General features: G+C 39.8%; 1 protein-coding gene across 5 annotated transcripts in view; it reads right to left on the bottom strand.

Moving 5' to 3' along the window:
* pcdh7b (protocadherin 7b) overlaps positions 1-9,855 on the bottom strand; it is a 116,115-nt gene extending 106,260 nt beyond the window's left edge. For all 5 annotated transcript variants that reach the window (XM_052561872.1, XM_052561873.1, XM_052561874.1 and 2 more), the window contains exon 1: positions 5,987-9,855. In XM_052561872.1, the coding sequence (XP_052417832.1) occupies positions 5,987-9,073 (3,087 nt within the window). In that variant the 5' untranslated portion in view covers positions 9,074-9,855. The remainder of the gene's footprint in view (positions 1-5,986) is intronic.
* Between the last annotated feature and the right edge of the window lie 10,301 nt (positions 9,856-20,156).

The following is a 20,156-nucleotide window of genomic DNA, read 5'->3' as shown; positions in this document are numbered from 1 at the left end:
GACGTCGCAGTACTACTTGTAAAAGGTCAAGTGAAATCGCTACAACTGCGCTCCGAGAAGAAGATGATTTTTAAAAAACGCAACTGTATTTTTAAACTGTTTTCTCTGTTAACTTGGCCTTGTGCTGTATCAAATAGAGCTTTCGTATTTCTGGCTAAAGTTTCACAGGTCATTTACATGTACTGTTTTACATACGCCCGTGTCTGGGCACAAATAAAATGTTGACCTGTGCATGCAAATGAAGATGTGGCCTCTATTTTCCAAAGATGATCTGTGTTGTTCAGCTTTCAAGGAGTGACTGGCTGTTGTCAGTCTCCTTGCGCAATCTAAAATCTCACTGGATTATTACAATTAATGACAAAATGAATATTTGGAAATGCGAAATGATATTTCCTTATTGACACACTACATCAAAATAAAGAAATACGTAACTGACTAGCTGGTGAAAATACTAGTGTTCTAATATTGTTTGTCATCACTGTAGTAAAGGGTTTAATTTTTGCATATGCATCAATTTCAAAAGTCTCTCATTCACTTTATCTCCTAATGGGAGCCACAACCATGCATGTGCGCTGTCTTGAGTCACATCTGTACCTGTGACAGATTTGGTCAGCGTTGGCCATTCAGTGCTGGAGTTAAGCTGACAAGCTCTCCCTAATAACACAGCAATCAAGCCTGCAGCTGATCTAATTCTGTCCTGGTCTCCATTACCCAGCAATTCCGTGCCATCGCATGGCGTGTTATTTAATGTGACGTGACGATGATGGCGTGTAGTTAATTTTACGCCTCTGTATTGTGATGAATAGAATATACGGCTGCTTGTAAATGCAGCTTGATTGCTTCATCGATTGAAGGTTTATCCTCAAGTCTCTTAACAAACATTTTTTTTTTTTTTTTACTGTAAATAAATCAAATGCAATATTTACAATTAATACACTACAAAAATTTTATAATTTAAATGTTGGATACATGTACGCGCTTAACCCATTTGTACCTTTTAACTCGCAAAAGCACTTTGTATTTAATGAAAATAAGCTTCTGTAATTTGCGTGGATGTTTTGCGAGCAGCAATACAAGGTTAGTTCCAGAAGTACACACACAAATACCCATAAACAGCCAAGTGATCGCATTTGCATGGCCGTGTTTTTTTTTATTGCTTGCACATGTCCAACATGAGTGATGCTTTGGTCCGCCAAATACATGTATGTAAAGCACATGCAATATGGAAAGCATCGTAAAGGCTGAAACCACAACAAATAAGCCACAACGACCTCAAAAAGCTTTACAAATCTCAGCAATACCCTCAGACAAGACTAAATATGGAGATGGATTAGTACAAACCAAACCATTTTACACTCTCAAAAAAAGCCAGTGACTGTCAGATATTTGATTCAAATGTTGATCTTGACTCAGAATTAAAAGGGTGTTATAACCCCAGCCCTGTTTGTACAAAATAGGCCAGAATCCGTTTCATCAGTGAATGACACTCATGCTGTTCGACTGCATTTAGTCGCCACTGATCCTAGAGTGTTACTGAATCATGGGGAATGATTAAAGACTGAATATATCAGTGTTCGCTGGTTTAAAACGCGAACAATTCTGGATACAGCCTTTTTTAAGTAAATTTCACCCCTGCATCTTAATAGAGCTGAGTGAGAAGAATTCTATAAAGGAGACAGAAAGGAATAAAGGAAATAATTCTCTCCCATCAGAGACATTAGCAGCATTCAGACAAACTGAATATGTAATGCAACAAAACATTAAACCAGTAGTTGAAAACACTTACTAACGGTAAACAACCAGTTTAATTCTTTTCAGAGAATGCCGAAGAAAAGCATTAGATGCTATGAAACGCCTTGAAATATTACCTTTCTGGCTAGCAGGAAGGTGGCATCTCTCACTTGCATTAAGGTAAATTAACGACATCTTAAATGTCCTATGTGCAGTGAGACATGGAAACACTAGGGTTGTCCGGTTACCTGTCTGGGGCAAACAACCTGGTGTAGTTTCTGCTTCAAGACAGAAGACAGTGTGTATGTGTGTGTGCCTGAGTTTCTGTGTGTAAGGAGATTAGGGGGATGTAGGTAACATGAAACCAGACCACACATTTATGAGGCCACTGCACTCAATCCCGCTCAACACTCACAAACACACACACACACACACACACACACACACATACACACACTAACACCGAGAACAGTAGAGACCTTTCTCTAGCCTGTTAACAGGGCCCTCTTTCTAGTTCCTGTCTCTTTTACCCTTTCCTCCACTGGACAGAAAAAGGAGAGAGGAAGGGGAAAAGAGAGAGCATCTCAGATGTCAGACCACAAGAGCTGAAATCAAACACGATCAAAAAAAAAAAAAAAAAAAAAAAAAGCCAGGCCTTTTCACAAGGAGAAAAACACAGGTAGTTTTCATGGATGACTTCACCAGCAGGAGTTGTACTGTGACGAGAAAATTAATCTTGTCCAGAAAACTAGGTATTTCCAGTCAGCTACAACAAGACACCATTATTAATAGCAGTGTATGTTCTCCATCATTAATTTATACGCTACGCATGGGCCAGTACATCTAGTCCAGAGAACGATTATGTCATGTGACCTGCTTTGAAACTTAAAGGGACACTTCACCCCAAAATGAAAATGTTGTCATTAATTACTTACCCCCATGTTGTTTGTCTTTGGAACACTATTTAATATATTTTGGATGAAAACCGGGAGGCTTGAGACTGTCCCGTAGACTACCAAGTAAGTTACACTGTCAAGGTCCAGAAAAGTTTGAAAAGCATTGAAAAAGGAATTGTTGAATAAAGATGCTATTTTTGTTTTATTCACATACAAAAAGTATTATTGTTGTTTCACAACATTACGGTTGAAACACTGATGGCAGATGGACTTTTCTGAACATGTGTTTCATTCTTTTCTGGACCTTGACAGTGTAATTTACTTGGCAGTCTATGGGACAGTCTCAAGCCTCCCGGTTTTCATCCAAAATATCTTAAATTGTGCTCTGTTTTTATAAAAATAAAAATAAAAATAAATAAATAAATAAATAAATAAATAAATAAATGTGTGTGTGTGTGTGTGTGTGTGTGTGTGTGTGTGTGTGTGTGTGTGTGTTTTATCACCCTTGTGGCATCAAAGGTTACTACAAAATGTGTTTTTGCAGTGTCAAAAGCATTGCCGTTGTCTGGATGAATAGAATAACCAATCAAAAGTGTTTCAATCAATCACCATTTTGAATAAACCCCTCAGTTTTGTTCATAGCGAGCTCACCTATTGAGATCTACACTTTCTCAAATCCTCTCATTATAGCAAACAAGGTGTGGACATGATCTAAATAACAATACTTATGTAATATAGTCAGCTTTATTTTTTATAATGTTTTTGTGTATAATAAGTTTTTGCAAGACAGCAAAACCGAAGTGCTTAACAGCTTCAGAGATTATAAAGGGAGTTACTCACTTTCTGTGTATATATACAGAAAGCTGTATTTTCTCATGCTGCTAATGTTTCATGAGTGGTAGTGGAGTGATTTTACTAAATTATAATTCTTTGTGTGACTGACAAAGTAGCGATGACTGACATTATGATAACCATGGCAACATTTTGACTTGCATTTACTTGCAGACTTGCAGTAAATTTCTTGTGGTGGTGAACAAGAAGCATGCAACTGTTGAATCTGTACATGTAAAAGAGTGCCCTCTCTGCACCCCCATACCTCCCCCCCCCCCACACATAAACTAGAAATCAATATATTAATAAATAAACACAAATTCTATTAATCAACCTAAATAATCACAATTACATCCCTATCACACAGCTGTAATTAAACCTTACAGCAGTATGACACTCATCAAATCAGTGATTCAGTGAATTAGTCGCTCGAGTCCATTGTGAATGTGCCTGGCACATTTTCCCTTCATGATGAGTGACAGAGAATGAAAGAGATTGGGGAGGAAGGTAAAGATGGATAAAAAGAATTAAAAGGAAAAATAAGAAGGTAATCATAAAAGTAAAAAAAAAAAAAAAAATCTACCATTAAATCCAAGCTGGAATCATATTAGGCTCAAAAATGAAATTCTAATGACTTCTCTTTATAAAGTATTTGATATAGACTATTATGCTATCTTAATGGGATTTTGCGAGGGCATGTTGGCTACTCCTGATAACGCTCAATAAAGCATCTAAAGAGCCCCTCTTAAATTGTCAGCGGGGACGTACGTAATGACGCTGGACTTGATCTCGCTCCATGCCAAGGACGCTGTAATTGCAAACTGGTAATAGTATAGAACTCTTTTGCTCAGAACCCTGTGAAAGTCAGCTACATTTGAATGGACAAACAAATGGAAGGCTCGTACAAAGCACTGCAGCTTTCAAATAAAAAGCAAATAAATAATTATCTACACAGAGTACTTGGACACACAATACATGTGCCGGGGCAGCAAATGGAGGCTGTGTTTAAATATGCATGAGATGTCCGAAAGAAACATGGGCAACAGTACTCCTTTCGCAGAGAAGTGCAGACGCCTAAACACAGCACATCAGAGGGCTGTTCAAGAGGGTAGGAGAGAGAGGAGAGATGAAAGAGAGACAGGACAGAGTTGTCAACAGAAAAAAAGGGAAACTGTGCAAGGAGCCAAAAAAAAAAAAAAAGCTAGAATGAGAAAAGAGAAACAAGTGGGATACTGGAAAGAAGCAGCAGGCATAAAAAAAATGGAGAGATGAGAGTAGGTGTTTCTAAATACACAGAGGAGGGGAGAGAAAGCACAAACCAGGGTAGATTTGTAAGGAAGAAAATTCTATAAAATGAGTGAGGATGCGTAAGAGAGAGAAGGCTAGCTTGTGGCTTGTGTTTAGAAAGGGCATTGTTCTGGAATGCAAGAGAGGACACTACTTACACCATGTTAGATAGGAATCAATAATGCATTAACCACCTTAGAAAACACATGAAACGACAGGGCAAGTGTTCTTTTCCTGGCAAATCTGGACAATGATAGGGCTGACTTCATTTTGAATTAACCTCACCTAGCAGCGGAGCACTCCACAGGACAGGGAACAATAATGATATGAGTTTATTATTTCAAACGTGTGCCTACGAATTTACAAAGCCATTACATGGCCGCTGTAACAAAGGGCATTTTATGCTTTAAATAATGACACAAACAACAAGGAGACTATAGGAGAGGTATGGAGTAAAAAAAAAAAAAAAAGAAAGAAAAGAGAATGAGGGATTACAGCACGGGAGACAGACAGAGAGAGAGAGAGAGAGAGAGAGAGAGAGAGAGAGAGGGAGGAGGCCAGATTTCACTGCTAGGTCACTGAATTGGTCCAGACACACAAGTGCACAGGAATGTTAAATCTGACCTCCCGCCCAGATGTTCCCAGTCTGTTCGGATAAGCACACTCAAACATGACACCACAACTAACATTCCACCTTTTTCAAGCTTTTCTCCCTCTGCTTCATCTCACTCACCCCTCCTCTATCCTGCCTTCCTCCCAGAAAGAGAAAGAAAGAGGCATGTTTTGATAAAAGAGGTTGGGTCACGCTCCTGACGCAAACCTACTGCTGAGACGGAATAGCTGTGAACCAGAGCCATATGTGATCGCATTCAATCTTCAGACGCACACACGCAGACAAAGGTCATCAACGCTGACACCCGCATCTGCCCTACAACTACTCTAAAAGACGTGCCAATGTGTCCACAGCGTGGCCTCGGCACCCCAGGTGGCCTGGCGGATATGATATCCCTGACTGAAGAATGCCTTCATGTCGCTTTTAGCATTACATCTAAATGGCACTCTGAAGCGAAGCGGGTCGATACAGAGAAACAGAAGCATAGGCTAAAAATACATATATACAGTATGATAGTATTACAGTGTAGGCTGAATAGTGTTGGTGTTTATAGGCACTCAGATAAAGCTTGAAGATTCAAGTATAAAAAAATATGATTGATATCAGATTAAAAAGATATTGTTCTTACCTGTTTGTTGTACTTGTTAATGGTTTGGCTACTGTACTCAGAACAGTGGTCTGATCCGATGGATATGTTATCTCCAGTGCCGACGAATGTGTTGGCCGGCGGCAGGTCCTGAACAGCCTGGTGCTTTTTTCCTGCCGTTGGAGACTGAGGGTGCAGCTGAACGGTTGGCAGGGGTGAGCTGGATTTGTAATGGCGGGCAAGATCTGGGCTTCCGGGGCCACCATTGACGGAGCGATAGCGGCCCATTCCCGGACTGTCCGACAGTTTCTCGTTAACGCCATCGTAGCGCTGCCCATTTGGCTTGGATGCCTCAACGGTGACGATGCTGCTATATAAAAGCTGTTTAGACTTTTTCTTATTCTTGTCTTTCTTGGGTTTCTTGCCTTTATCATGTTGCTGAGGAGTGAAGAAGTCTTCATGATCTTTCTTTCCAGCCTCATAGCCGTTCTTGTTCTTGGGACGGCAGTAGCGGGCCATGACGACCACCAGGATGATAAGAATCACCGTCATGATGCCTGACACAACTCCTATGGCGATGCTCAGTCGTTGCTTTCCCAAGTCATAGTTGGGGTCTCCTGCAATGTCAGCATTGAGTGGCGTACCGAGACTTTTGGCAACTTGCGCCTCTACAATAGTGGAGTTGGAAAGCGTTTCGTTGACGTAGATGTGGACCAACGTGGTGGTGCTTTGTGACGGAACCCCACTGTCATTCACTTGCACAACTAGTCGATGAAGGCCAAAATGTTTTTGCTCTAGTTTGCCAACTAACAAGATAACCCCAGTCCATGCATCAATTTCAAACAACTTAAATGGATTGCCACCCACTATTCTGTAGCTGAGGTTAGCATTAATACCTGTGTCAGTATCAGCAGCTGAGACAGTCCTGACCACCGTCCTTATGTTGCTTGAAGGAGGAAGCAGCGTGTATGAGCTATTCATTGGAAAAGTGACAGTGGGGGGATTGTCATTTACATCCATTACAGAGAGGGACACCGTGGCTGTAGCTGACCGGGGCGGATCGCCTCCATCAACAGCTTTGACACGGAATGAATATGTGTTTTTTTGCTCACGGTCAAAAGCCATGTTTGAGAATATGGTACCTGTGTTGTTGTCAATGGAGAAAATATCTTCCTGTTGCTCAATGTATAGACTCATGTCTGCATTTGGTCCTTTGTCGGCATCCATGACCGTTATCATGCCAACAGGGCTGTTGGGTTGCAGGTTTTCCTGTATATAGAAAGTGAACACATCCTGCATGAACTTTGGCTCGTTGTCATTTTTATCTGCCACCAGGACTACCACAGTGGCCGAGCCCTGCAGAACAGGCATGCCTTTGTCTTTGGCGATAACTTTGAACTCATATCGTTCCGTCTGTTCCCTGTCAAGTATGGTGTTGACACGGATGTCACCTGTGTCTGCATCGATGGAAAATATTCCGTTCACAGAGGAGTCCAGGGAGTAGGAGATTTCTGCATTTTTGCCACTGTCTGCATCTAAGGCCACTACTGTGACGACACGCTCACCAGGAGCATTGTTTTCAGGAAATGAAACTTCCACTGTGCTTTTGGTAAAAACTGGTGAATTGTCATTCATATCCCCCACTTTGACGATCAGTGAATTGTTGCTAGAGAGGCTAGGGCTCCCAGAGTCAACAGCAACAATGACCACATTATACTCCTGCACTGCTTCATAATCAAGTGGTGCTGACGTATGGAGAAAGTACTTCTTTTTATTCATTTCACCCTCAACCTCACTAGCAGGTTTGAGCTGGAACGGAACATCTCCCACCACGGTGCATGTCACTATACCGTTCGGCCCTTTATCTCGGTCTGACACTTGGACCAGAGCGATGGGTGTATCGACAATCACATCCTCTGCCACATTAGCCACACCGTCTTTGAGAAAAATGCGTCCGATTTTCCGTATGTCGATATTGGGGACGTTGTCATTTTCATCTTTGATGTTGATGATCACTGTCGCCTTGTCAGTCTTAGGGGGCTGGCCACGATCACGTGCCATGACTGTGAAGCGAAGCTGGCTCACGTCTTCGCGGTCAATTCTGTGCAAAACACTGAGCCAGCCAGTGCTCTCGTCGAGACGCAGCAGTCGTCGCACCGACTCTGTGGCTGCTCCGAAAACATATTCAATCTGTCCATTCACACCAACATCGGTGTCGCCCGCTTTCAGCTGGAGAATGGGGGCACCTGGGGAGCTGTTTTCTGGCAGGTCTGCCTCATAGACGCTCTTTTCAAAGCGTGGGGTGTTATCATTTACATCAGTGATCATTACCCTAAGGATGGCTTGAGAGGAGCGTGGGGGGTCGCCCCCATCTCTAACTCGCAGAGTCAGCTCATAAGAGTCGCGCTGCTCTCTGTCCAGCGCTCCTTTGATAATTAGCTGCGGCTGCTTCTCGCCGTCTGTTGTGTCAGCAACTTGAAGTTCAAAGACGCTGCTACGGCTCGCCCCCTCGTCAAACCTCCGCTTGCCCATGTGAGCGTCAACACTGCCGGTGCCGGAAGTGCCGATCCTCCTGACAGAGCTCTCGCCGTTGTCCTGAATCAACTCGTATCGCTCAATTCCATTCCGACCGAAATCTCTGTCGGTGGCCGTGGGCAAGAGATAAAGTGTGCCAATGGGTCTGTTCTCCTCAACGGAGAGCGTCAGAACAGGTGAGGGGAAAGACGGCGTGTTGTCGTTTATGTCTAAAATAATCACTTTCCCCTCGAAGAGATCAACCCAGCTCTGCGCGGGTCCTATCACGGACACTTCGAAATCTATAAAACATTCGTTCTCATCAAAAATCATTTGACACTGCGGCAGCTTTTCGCGGTCTATCCGCCGCTCGTTCGTGCTCAGATCTCCGGTCATGTTATCGATTTTGAAGTACTCGGAGCCGGATTCTAAGGTGAAAGTCACATCCATGCCAGCCGTGATGCCAAGGTCCGCGGCTACATTGCCCACACGGACATCGGCAGGACCCTCCTCAGCCAGGCGGTACCGGAGCACTTGCTTGGCTGCGGGCTGACTCAGCAGCTGCAGAATAAGAAAGCAGTAGCTTAAATAGTCCACAATGCCTGTAGTCCTCATTGCTCGTCGCGGGTTTCCCAGCAAAACTGTACGTTAATTTTGTTTAACAGCTTTTTCACCTTCCTCTCGCTCGTGTTAAAGCGCTTGTTTTCTCACAGCATGTGTTTTCACAACCGGATACCCCTCTGTGGTTACGAGACAGAATAGCGCATATCTGTTGTCTTTCCCTCTCTCTCAGACTAGAATCTCGCTCTCCCTCAAAAAATATGCACAGCACTGACAGAAAGTCTTTACAAATTCATTCAACATTAAGCTTGAAATAAACATGCCATAAATTACTTGCTGAGACTACTCCTTGTTTGCCATGGCTTGACATCGCCGGGTCTTTTCATTAAAGGAAGCGAAGCCAGATATTCAATCCGTTGCGCAATCAATTTATAAGGTTTTAAATCCAGTCTTCCAAGATACGAGCTCTCCGCTCTGGATGATATCCCATTATATGGAATAGAAACTGAAATATCAGAACTTCTTATGCTACGGATATGAACCGCAAATGATCTTCCCTCTCCGTGTGCCGTGCCGCGCGCACAAGATTTCTCCAGTCCACTCAGCGTCTAATAGTTCTCACTTGCACCAGAGAACGAAAAAAAAAAAAAAAATCTCCGCAGTGCCACTGTGTCGTTCAGCGTTAAGGCAAAATGCAAAACTGAACAACAACGGAGTTATAATCCTGGCAGAGATGCTAGGAATGTGATATTAAAAGTCCAGCGCGAGGACGGTCCTTCTGTCCAGCGCGCGCCTCTCACCTGCAGCAGAAGCGCGTGTGTATCTGCCGCACTCTGCGCGCGAATCTCTCTCTCTCGCTCTCTCTATCTCTCTCTCTCTCCACCCCCTTCGCGCTGCGCTCCCTGTGCGACAAACAAAGCTCAACTTGATCGCTTAGTTTTACTGTTTGAGGAGGGTCTCTTCTTTTTTGGTTCGCAGGGGCATTTTATGGCGAAATAGTCTATAAATAATGTATTCTCCAGAAATGAGCATTTGGAGACTGTTGGAGGTTCAGCGTGCGAAATACCAAATGCTTTCCAAAAGGGGTTTGACATTTTAAAGGGAATTACATTTCTGCTGAGGCTGGTGTCGCGCAAATCAGAACTGGTTACCGTCAGCTATCATTAAGATGTTTCAAATATGTTTACGCTGTACAAATCTATCTTAAAGTGATGAATAATGACAGGAGTTATGTTTTGTCGATGCATTGCGCGATATTGAGCGTAACGGAATTGTTGCTATGGTTACATCCTTTTCAAACAAGACTTATTTGAGCGTATGCGTAAATATGTCTATTTAGCATATTTTGGATTAAGTCTGACTTTGGGAAAACATACATTTGCATTATGTTTGTACATTTTTGCATGTTAAATGCGTACTTTTAAGAATGCGTGTTACACTCATGTTTTAACTGGGATATCCTGCCTTATAAATTGTGCAGTTTCATAGACTGCTGTTTTAATAAACATATGTTGCAATGCATTCGCCATTAAATCCATAATTCCATAATATAGCATTATTCTATAGGACTGTGAAAATAAATTCATCATTTTGTTTGCACTCCTTCTTGCTCCGCGCATCCCAACAGTACTCTATTCATTATTCCAGTCCGTGCGCCCCAGATCATCTCGGTTTCGATGCCCCTCGTGGCTTCCCGGTCTGTTAGAATATCAATGTGTGTGGTCGTTAATGGTGAGATTTTTTCTTCGTCACGTGTGTGTACGCGGTGAGGTCCTCTACTACTTAACAGCCATTCTTATCCATCTGTTATGGGCATTTTGCGCAGAAAAGGCACCACGGACAGCGACGCTCGGTTGACTCACCGCTGTGAAGGAGTGAGAGAGCGAGTGCTATGACTCTCCGTGACCAGAACCCTAATGGAGACCATCAAATGCACAGCTACGATTTATATACTTATTTTAGTTAGTACCCTCCGCGTTCCCATTTGGACCCACAGAGTAATGCACTGAATCTACAAACACTTAGGTATTTCTAACTATACACCCCAACCCCACACACACACAACTTTAGAGGGGCGGGTTTCAGGTAATATGTGTGGGAGATTTGCCAATCCAAAAAGTGACTGAGAGTGCTAAACTGACTGTAGCCCCAGCGCGCGGTGACTGGACCAGAGAGCTGCCGCCTGCAGAAGGAAGCCCTGCTCTCCATAATGTGAGCACTGCGCCAAATGTCGCTACACAGCGCCCTCTGTTGTCCTCTTAAAAATTATACTGAGTAAATTATTCATTTGCCTACTGCATATATGTTGAGGTGGAGTTATAGTATGTATAAAGCGGGGTTTTCCTGATATATCTGCATAAGCTTTAGTCTATCTTACTCTCTTTCAATTTGCGAATCAAATCCAGGCACCATTTTCACTCATATTCCCTGCAGTCCGTTTCTCATTTAAAAGTACTGTCACTCATTAGGACGTTAATGACATTTGAAATGAGTGCTTTCAAAAGCCACTAGAGGGTGTTACCCTTTTTAGTGTGGAGTGCACGGACGTTAAGAGGTCAACTTTTTAATATAGAGTCGTTAATTTCTAGGCTCCTCTCAGGTGGATGTTTCAGGTTAAAATAGATTTTTCAATATTCTTTTGTATATAGGGTCCAGTTCACACACATGAACTTCATTGCCTATATTGAATCCAACACACCTTAAAACATGTAAAGTGGACAATTAAAACAATTTGTAGCACATAGGAGTGATACTCTGATGGAATTAGGCTTACTGTTATCTTAAGAGACATTGGACAACAATATTATTATTCTAAAAGGGCTTCGGAATGCACAATATTTTAAGGTCATTTCAATAATGTGTTTTTAGACACCTAAGATAGGTCCAGTTGTGCCAAAAAGTCTATGCCGGTCCATTAGTCAAAATAAATAAATAACAAACCACTAAATTATTGAACGTGTCGAGAAAATCACTCTAAAAATGATGCTATCTGCCAAGTATGGGCAAAATAGTTTCAGCAAACATTGGTTGCAAGTCAAAACAAACTGACAAGGATAGACATTTTACTGGATAGTCATACATAATTAAATATTACAGAAATACATCATAGAAAAAAATCACCACAGAAATGAATCAGCACTTCTGTAAGCAAGTCTGAGAAATGTTCTGGGCTTCCTGTCTATGACTGTTTATACATCAGGTCATTTAACATGGCCAGGTACAGTGCACCCAAGAGTGAAAATGATGAAGACTGTATGCAGTCTATGTATGTGTTTAAACGTTTGTATAATTAAAAGGTATAAGCAGCGGTTTACACATTGTTATAGATGGCTTTACTATATACATGCAACTCAGAACAAAAACATTTGATACAATTATTTTTGTATGCTCTGAAATACAAAGAATAAGGTATACAATTTTGGCAACGGGTGAATTTACAGTACAGTCACTTCCGTTTAGTGAGCCTGGTTTGAATAATTAGAGATCACTATTACTGTGAGGAAAGCAAATAAATGAATTAATTTATCAATGAAGAATCTACATTATACATCCATGAGTAATTTTGTTGTTTAGGAGGAGTTAACAGTTTTTAGTTTTGAATAAGACAATAAGAAGGCGAAGGGGGGGGGGGGGGGGGGGTGCAGAAAAAAAAACAGAACCATATCTGTGTATGATTGATAATAAAGTGGCAAATCTCAGAGAGTGAGAGCGGTAGTGAGAACATGTGACAAGAATAACTCCGCTTCCACACATTACATTGCAGAGGTGCCACTGAAAGGTGTCACAGCAACTTTTACAAATGTGATGGAAACTGCTCCGAGGAGGTTTTATGCACTGATTGTAAAGGCTACAGCTAATCTAGAGTGACACAGGTTGAATCAGGTGTTTTGGACCGTGCATTGCAGTTGATTAACGTTTTCACGATGCATACAAAAGGTAACAAACCTCTAACAGGGCTGAGAACATTTCCATACCTGCTCAGCAACAACTTTGTTGTAATTAGTCAGTCACTTCCACTGCGCCGTTAAAAGTTTAGCTTCAAATGAAAGGTGGCAACTATGGAAAAGCATTTGTTTCAACATAACGGCTTTAATGGAACTGATATGATATCTTGTGGACATTTCGAATGGGATCATCAACTGGCTGATTGGAAAATAATTAGTTGAGCGTCGTTCCACATGAAAGCTTCATTTTTATCTTGGATCTGTCATGTGCTTTGCCAAACAACCATAACAATCCTCCCAGCAACAAACACACCCACACTCCTCTGTGTCTTTCCCCTTTTGTTTACTGCAGTGTAGTTAGATGAGGTGTGTGGGCAGTAACTTACACCTGTCGATAGTTTGGACTTTGTAGAAAAGCAGCACTAGTCTTATCTCCGCAGGCCAGCAAAATGAAACCACTAGAACCTGTATGTTGCTTCTGCTGAGTTAAGAGACATTGTTGTTGACCACCTATGTGAAGTACAAATAGATTTTTTAGTAGTAACGTTACACTTGCTTTTTATGAAACAGCTAGACACCTTTTGTCTGTTTGTAAGAAACAACACTATAAAATGTGTTCTAATGTAAATTCACATTTAGTGCATGTGAATGGCTAATTGGTCAATGTCGTACTTTTTACATTTAAAGAATAAAGGATATACATAATGATCTATATTGATGTTGTACATATTGTAGAACTGTTTAATATTTCGGACACAGAAAAGGTTATATAAAGGTTATTTTATGGCATCGTCAAGCAACTTTATTTTTTAAAACTGTAGATTTGAGCGCACATAACATATAGAAACCAAGTGCTCATGCCAAACGTGCCACAAGAGCATGTGGCAAAAGAACCACCGTAAGACATGCTCAAAAAATACTGACAAGAGCACATGGCAAGGGAATTTAACAAATGTGAAGTGTACAAACATGGAGAATGAGCATCCATGTCCTGACACCAAAACCAATACCAAAAATAAAAATGCATCACATGGGTGTAAAGATCCTGTCACCAACCCCAAGCATAAAGAGAATAAAGTGTTAGGATCCTGAGACTACAACATAAAAAAGAACACAATCAGTTCCAATGGAAAAAATAATAATAATAATAATAAAAAAAAAAACTGAATAAAATGTTCAACAGTTCTTGACATTCCTATCAACAGAAACATTTCAGAGAACATTTCCGATTCTAGTTCAGTAAATGTTTTTTAATTCACTAAAAAATGTTTGAATAGTTTTTATTTTAATTTTTTTTTTTTTTTTTATTTTTTTTTTATTATTATTATTATTTTTTTTTGTAGAATGAGAATGAGAAGACAGAATGAAAACAGTGTCACTGAAATGTGACCTTGAGTAACACACTTTATCCTGACTTATAAATGAATTTTAGGGAAAACTGTGAAGACTCTCAAATAAATTATTAAATTTAAAATATATATATTCATGTGCTGGATGGGTTTAAACTCTGGAGCTTAAGTGTGCTTGAAATAAAGCCTCACTAACAGAGTGCAATAAATTAGTTTTATTGCTCATTACTGTGACACCGAGGGGAAAGAAAGGCACAGATTATGTGCCCTTTTCATGACTGGAGAAGGCACCAAAAAGCAATCCAGATTTCTGGACTTCCTCTCCAAAGCCCCCCCAGATATGGCTATTTATAACTACAAACGTTCCTCCCAATTTGCTTGGTCATCAAGTTTGTCCCATTGGAAAAACATAGACCTTTACAATCCAGCCATACAGTTGTAACAGAAAAGTGTCGAACCAGACAAATTAAAGAGTCTATCAAAGCTGTTTGGAACACGAGCCGAATTCCTCAGGAAGTCATAAATCAGTTATAGTGCCACAAGAACCAAGCAAGATGACCAACCAACTTGTGCACACAACAGTTTTCAACATTAACACCACTAGAACAATTATTGACAATTTTAATTTGCAGAAGAGATTGTCAAATGTGTTGTTCATAATTGAAATGCAACGCTGGACATCACATGGAAACCCATGAGTTAAACACTTCCATTGACTCCCCCCCCCCACCTAGCAGAACCAGACTGAATTTCCTAAGGAGGGGGTGGGGGGGGGTGGGGGGCTTTAAACCTCTGTCTTCACAGAAAAGTCTTTGTCATGAGAATGGCAAATAAACTGCTTTTGTACATATACTGTACATGGACCAGAATGAACTCAAAAAGACTTATAAATGAATCAGTCCATCGCTTCATTCCATATTCATTTATGTGTAACCCACACATTTGACTATCATGTTATAATCCCTTATTGTGTATGTTTTTTTTTTTTTTTTTTTTTTTTTTAATAACTATGGCATAGCTTAACGATTCATAATTGTGTTTGATATGTGTGAGATCGAATCTGCTTGCTTGATATTGTCCTGACAATAATTTATTTCTCACATGTATCATATTTGTGTTAAAGGAATCATGTCCAAAATTATACCCTGCAAGAGCAGGAAAATTCGGAACACATGCTTGGTAAGATAAACATATGATTTATGATACCCCCCCCCCGAGCCAAGACAATATCTGATTGGTCAAGACAACATTTTAGGTGTGGCCAACAGGCCAGTTAAATACTTTGGACACCATGAAATCTTGCTTTTTAGTCTGCTTTTAGTCGGCTTTTAGTCTCTGCTATTAGTCATGCCTGCTCTTAGCTTTTAGCTTGTAGCTTTGCTACCTAGCTTTAGCTTGTAGCTTCTAGCCATGCTGTTTAATCATCACTGTTCTTTGAGCGCGGTTCCAGTGTGCTTCGGCCTGCAAGCCTGCTGCTTCTTAGCCACGATGAGAAGGAACACAACCTTGTCTCGTCAAACTTTATTTCTTTTATTTTCCGTTTGAGATTTTCGTGTTATGAGTTAAGTTTTGTAACGTCGACCTCGTCTGCGCGTTTCAACTCCAACCAGCCACACAACTCAGATTCAGCCAACGCCCAACAACCACGGGCTTCCCAAGATGTCACTTCAGCGACTGAACTTCCAGCCAATCAAAGACCTCGGGATACCCCTTTCACTGGGACTCTTTCACAGGAGACGCAAGTAATTTTACCTCCAGACTGTGACCTTTGCTGGTGTATCTAATATAAGTTTAACCCCATTGAGGAACTCAATGCGAGCGTTAATTACGTGATTGATGGTTGTTCATGTCTATGCAGTTTAACGTATTGCTGTAAACTTGGGATTCCATATTTCCATTCTCTTAAACTCATCTTTCCCTAACTTTATATCGTCCTGCAACTTGTATGAATGTGTGAGTGCATGCGTTTATGTGTTAGATTAGTTTATATGTCTTAGATTTAATAAAGCCTTATTCATATTGAAAAGAGAAGTATCTTGTGTTTTGTGCTTACAAGTTAATGTCTTAAACTGCCGATCTTGTTACTGTGCTAATTGATAGTGTTTCACTATAGTTTGGATATTAGTATCCAGCGCAGATTTGATGTTAAATGGCTCGTTCACTGAATCGCATGGCGTCTAAGTGATCAGCCGTGAAACAGTAATTCTGTTCAAATTCCCTTTAAAATCTTAAATTGTTCCCTTTGAACTAAATTGACTTGTTTCCGTTACTCAGTGACGCTGCTCTTTCGTGATACAAATGATGGAAGAGACAGAGTGAAATGTCTGAGAGGATGGCTTTGTGGAAATGTTCATTAATCCAGCCGGCCGGCTTTTGTGCTTTAGATCTTAACATGGCCGTATGCGAATGATGTGTACGATTTGTTCTTTGGCACTGACTCATTTGAGAGCTTTGTTCAGTGATTTGTAAAACACATTGCTCATTTCAGGGATTTAGCCTTTGGAGTAATTTGTGTCATGTCAGCTGATATGTCATGCTTTAGTCACAGAGTGACGTACAACAAATCACAAGCCCCTTTTAGCCTTCTAACCCCGCATCTTAAAGTACACTATTCTCTCACTTCTAAAAATAGTTCCTGCCCATGTAGAGCATGTTTTGCATTAGTTAAACTGTATTAATTATAGCTATGAATGAGTCGATGTTTCACTCTTAGATATGCCAAAGATATGCATCTGAAATCAAGAAGCTTATTCATAACGAGTGGCAATGCATCATCATCATCACAACGTGTGGTGTAGAGGGAGTAGGTGAGAACGAATATGAAGGAGGGGTGAAAGATAGACAGAAAGAGCATGTGAGAAAGAACGAGGCAGAGAGAAAGTGTGCATGAACAAGAGGGCGGTTTAAAGAACATCGATGTGTCAAAGTCACACAATCTGCAGGACCGCATGGGATCGACAGAGACTAGTTCAGGGGCTTATTTGTGATGCAGAACGGTAAGAAAGAAAGATGTGACACATGCTTTGTTCAATTATCAGTAGGTTATTAGTTTCGTAGTTACTGTACATTACAACAGCAGATTTCTTGTCTTCTTTTGCATTAATACACACGAGGTAACCATTCGAGCCAGTCAGCTTTACTTTAGTGTTTCATCCAGCCTGCTTCTGGTTAAGAAAACTGTTGAAGAGAAATGTTTATAGCCAAATAAATTAAGAGTTTTGTTCAGCAATGGCACCGTTAAATTGATCTAAAGTCACAGTAAAGACATTTATAATATTACAAAATATTCATATTTCCAAGAAATGCTGTTCTGTTGATCTTTTTGTTAATCAAAGAATCTAAACAGCATCACAGTTTCTACTTTGTAATAATAATAAATTATTATTGAGAAGTTAATTAGCCTATTAGAATGATTTCCAATGGATCATGTGACACTGAAGTAACTGAAGAAAGTTTTGAAAAAAACTTTTGAATAATAACTCATATCATAATTATGTTTGTACAACGATGCTGTTAATTTGAATTTTGTATTTATCAAATAAATAATGTATTGCTTTTTTATCACGTGACCCTGAAGACTGAAGTAATGTTGGCTGAAAATTTAGTTTTGACATCACAGGAATAAATTATGTTTAAAAGTATACATTCATATAGAAAACTGGTATTTTAAAGTGTAATAATATTTCACAATACACTCTTAAAAATAAAGGTTTCAAAGGGTGTTTTTGCAGTGATGCCATAGGATAATCATTTTCAAAGAATCAAAGAACCTTTCAGTGAACAGTTCCTAAAAACTGTCATTTTGAAGAATCATTTTAAAAGAACCTTTTTCGACCAAAAGGAAATTATTAAAATTATGGAATTAAAAGATTCCATGGATCTTCAAAGTTCTTCACAGAACAACTGATGCCAATAAAGAACCTTTATTTTTTTTAAGTCTGTGTTATTCTTTTACTGCATTTTTTTTATTATTTACAAATAAATGCAGCCACGGTGAGGATACTCGGTGAGGAGAATTTTTTCAAAAACAATCTTGCATCCTCAAACTTGTAATGGCAGTACAGATTAAATCTAAATTATTAAAAGATCTCAAACCAAAAACATCCTGCAATTTTTACTGGTTCGATCAATACTGATTTAAATATCAGCCTCTCTGAAAATTTCCCTCACATACTGCCACTGCACAACAGCAAAATGATACATGACACTTTTTCCTAAAATAAGCTCAGAACTTGCCCGCTGTCTCTGTTTTTTCTGCTTTCCGCCCGTCTTTGTGACCTAATCTGTCAGATTCTCCTGATGTTGTCATGCTCCTTAGTACTTGTCACCACTCTTGACAACTGTTTCTTGATGTAACTCTCTTCTAGTTCCACTCAATCTGTGCTTGTAATCTTGACGTGCTTGATAATGAGCCAAAGATATTCAACTTCATCTCGATGTCATCTGAGAGGGTCTTTTACAATTTGGGATCAGGGAGCTGGATTTATCTGCTTAATCTTGCATTATCACTTGATTTTATCCATGTACAGTAGGTGCATGCACATTAAATTATTTTGTATTTGTGCAGTCATAATTTACTATGGAAAGGTGCAAAATAAAATGTAGGTACTACATACTGTGCTGTACGCAATGATAACTGAATATGCTTTATGCAGTTGGAAACAATTCAAATACCTACACTGTTTCCCTCTTTGTCAAATTATTCTTCTTAATAATATTTTTCAATCTCTTGAAATTCTTGAAAATTGAAATTGCATTATGTGTTATACTACACGTTTTGTAGGTATCATGCATACACAAAATTAGCATACCTACATATAGAATACCATTGAAATATAGTGTGAGTAGTGAATTATCATGGATATAGCCTATACCCTACATGTCAGGGCTTTTGCTTTGATATCTTCCCTTCCTAGGGTGGATTAAGGGTATATTGGAAAAATAGAAAGAGCAGAGCGATGACTGAACCAGAGCAGTTCATGAACCATTTCTAAGCCACTGGTCACATACAACCCTATTCTTAACATAATCATGTTAGAACCCTAGGACTAATGGGAACAAAACTGGATGGTGTTCCCTCTGTTTTTGCCAGACTTGTGAAGTTTGTTCTCTATGTAGACGTTGATGATGTTCATGACATTGATGTCTAGATAGACAGAGACTCTGAGCTAATGAAAATATAGATGTAAAAATACTTTTACCACTAAAAGGTTTAAATTAAATGAGAAAATGTGCTGAAAGAGTAATTAAAAATCTAAAGCATTTTAAAATCAATCTAACATTGACAGGTTTTAAGCTTTTAAATACTGCAGTACTCACAGATAATGAAAAGAGCTGCTGAATTTGAAGGATTGATTATGAAGATAAAAATAAAATCAAATAACTAAAATAACCTGAGCTCTGAGATATTGTGATATTGTCTCTGCTGTCTTTTGAAAACCATTACCAAGGACCATGACAAATAGGAGCATGTTGCGAGACATTGATAATGAAATGTGACAACATCCTCTGAAGGACTGAACACCCTGGAAAAGCCCTCAATGTATTTAAATTTGAAATTGGCAGATTCTGTTACCCTGAATTTATTTTGATTTGTATCCTCGTGATTGTGAACCTTGCATAAAACATAACACACTACTGCTACTCCAAACAACTCAAGTTTAAGATGTTTTTACTAGCCTACCGGTAGGTTCTAGTCCACAAAAGTCACCGCCTTTAAACTGACTCATCGAAATACTAAATTCTCTTTAGGTCTGTCATAACAGTCCCATCTTCAAGCAGGAAAAATATCATCTTGCATGTTAGAACTCCACCATGCATCCAAAAGGAACAAAAATAATGCCA

This window comes from Carassius gibelio, chromosome B7, assembly GCF_023724105.1.
Source record: "Carassius gibelio isolate Cgi1373 ecotype wild population from Czech Republic chromosome B7, carGib1.2-hapl.c, whole genome shotgun sequence".
Taxonomy (NCBI): domain Eukaryota; kingdom Metazoa; phylum Chordata; class Actinopteri; order Cypriniformes; family Cyprinidae; genus Carassius; species Carassius gibelio.
The sequence above is the reverse complement of the archived record's forward strand: the minus strand, read 5'-3'. Positions and strand labels throughout refer to the sequence as shown.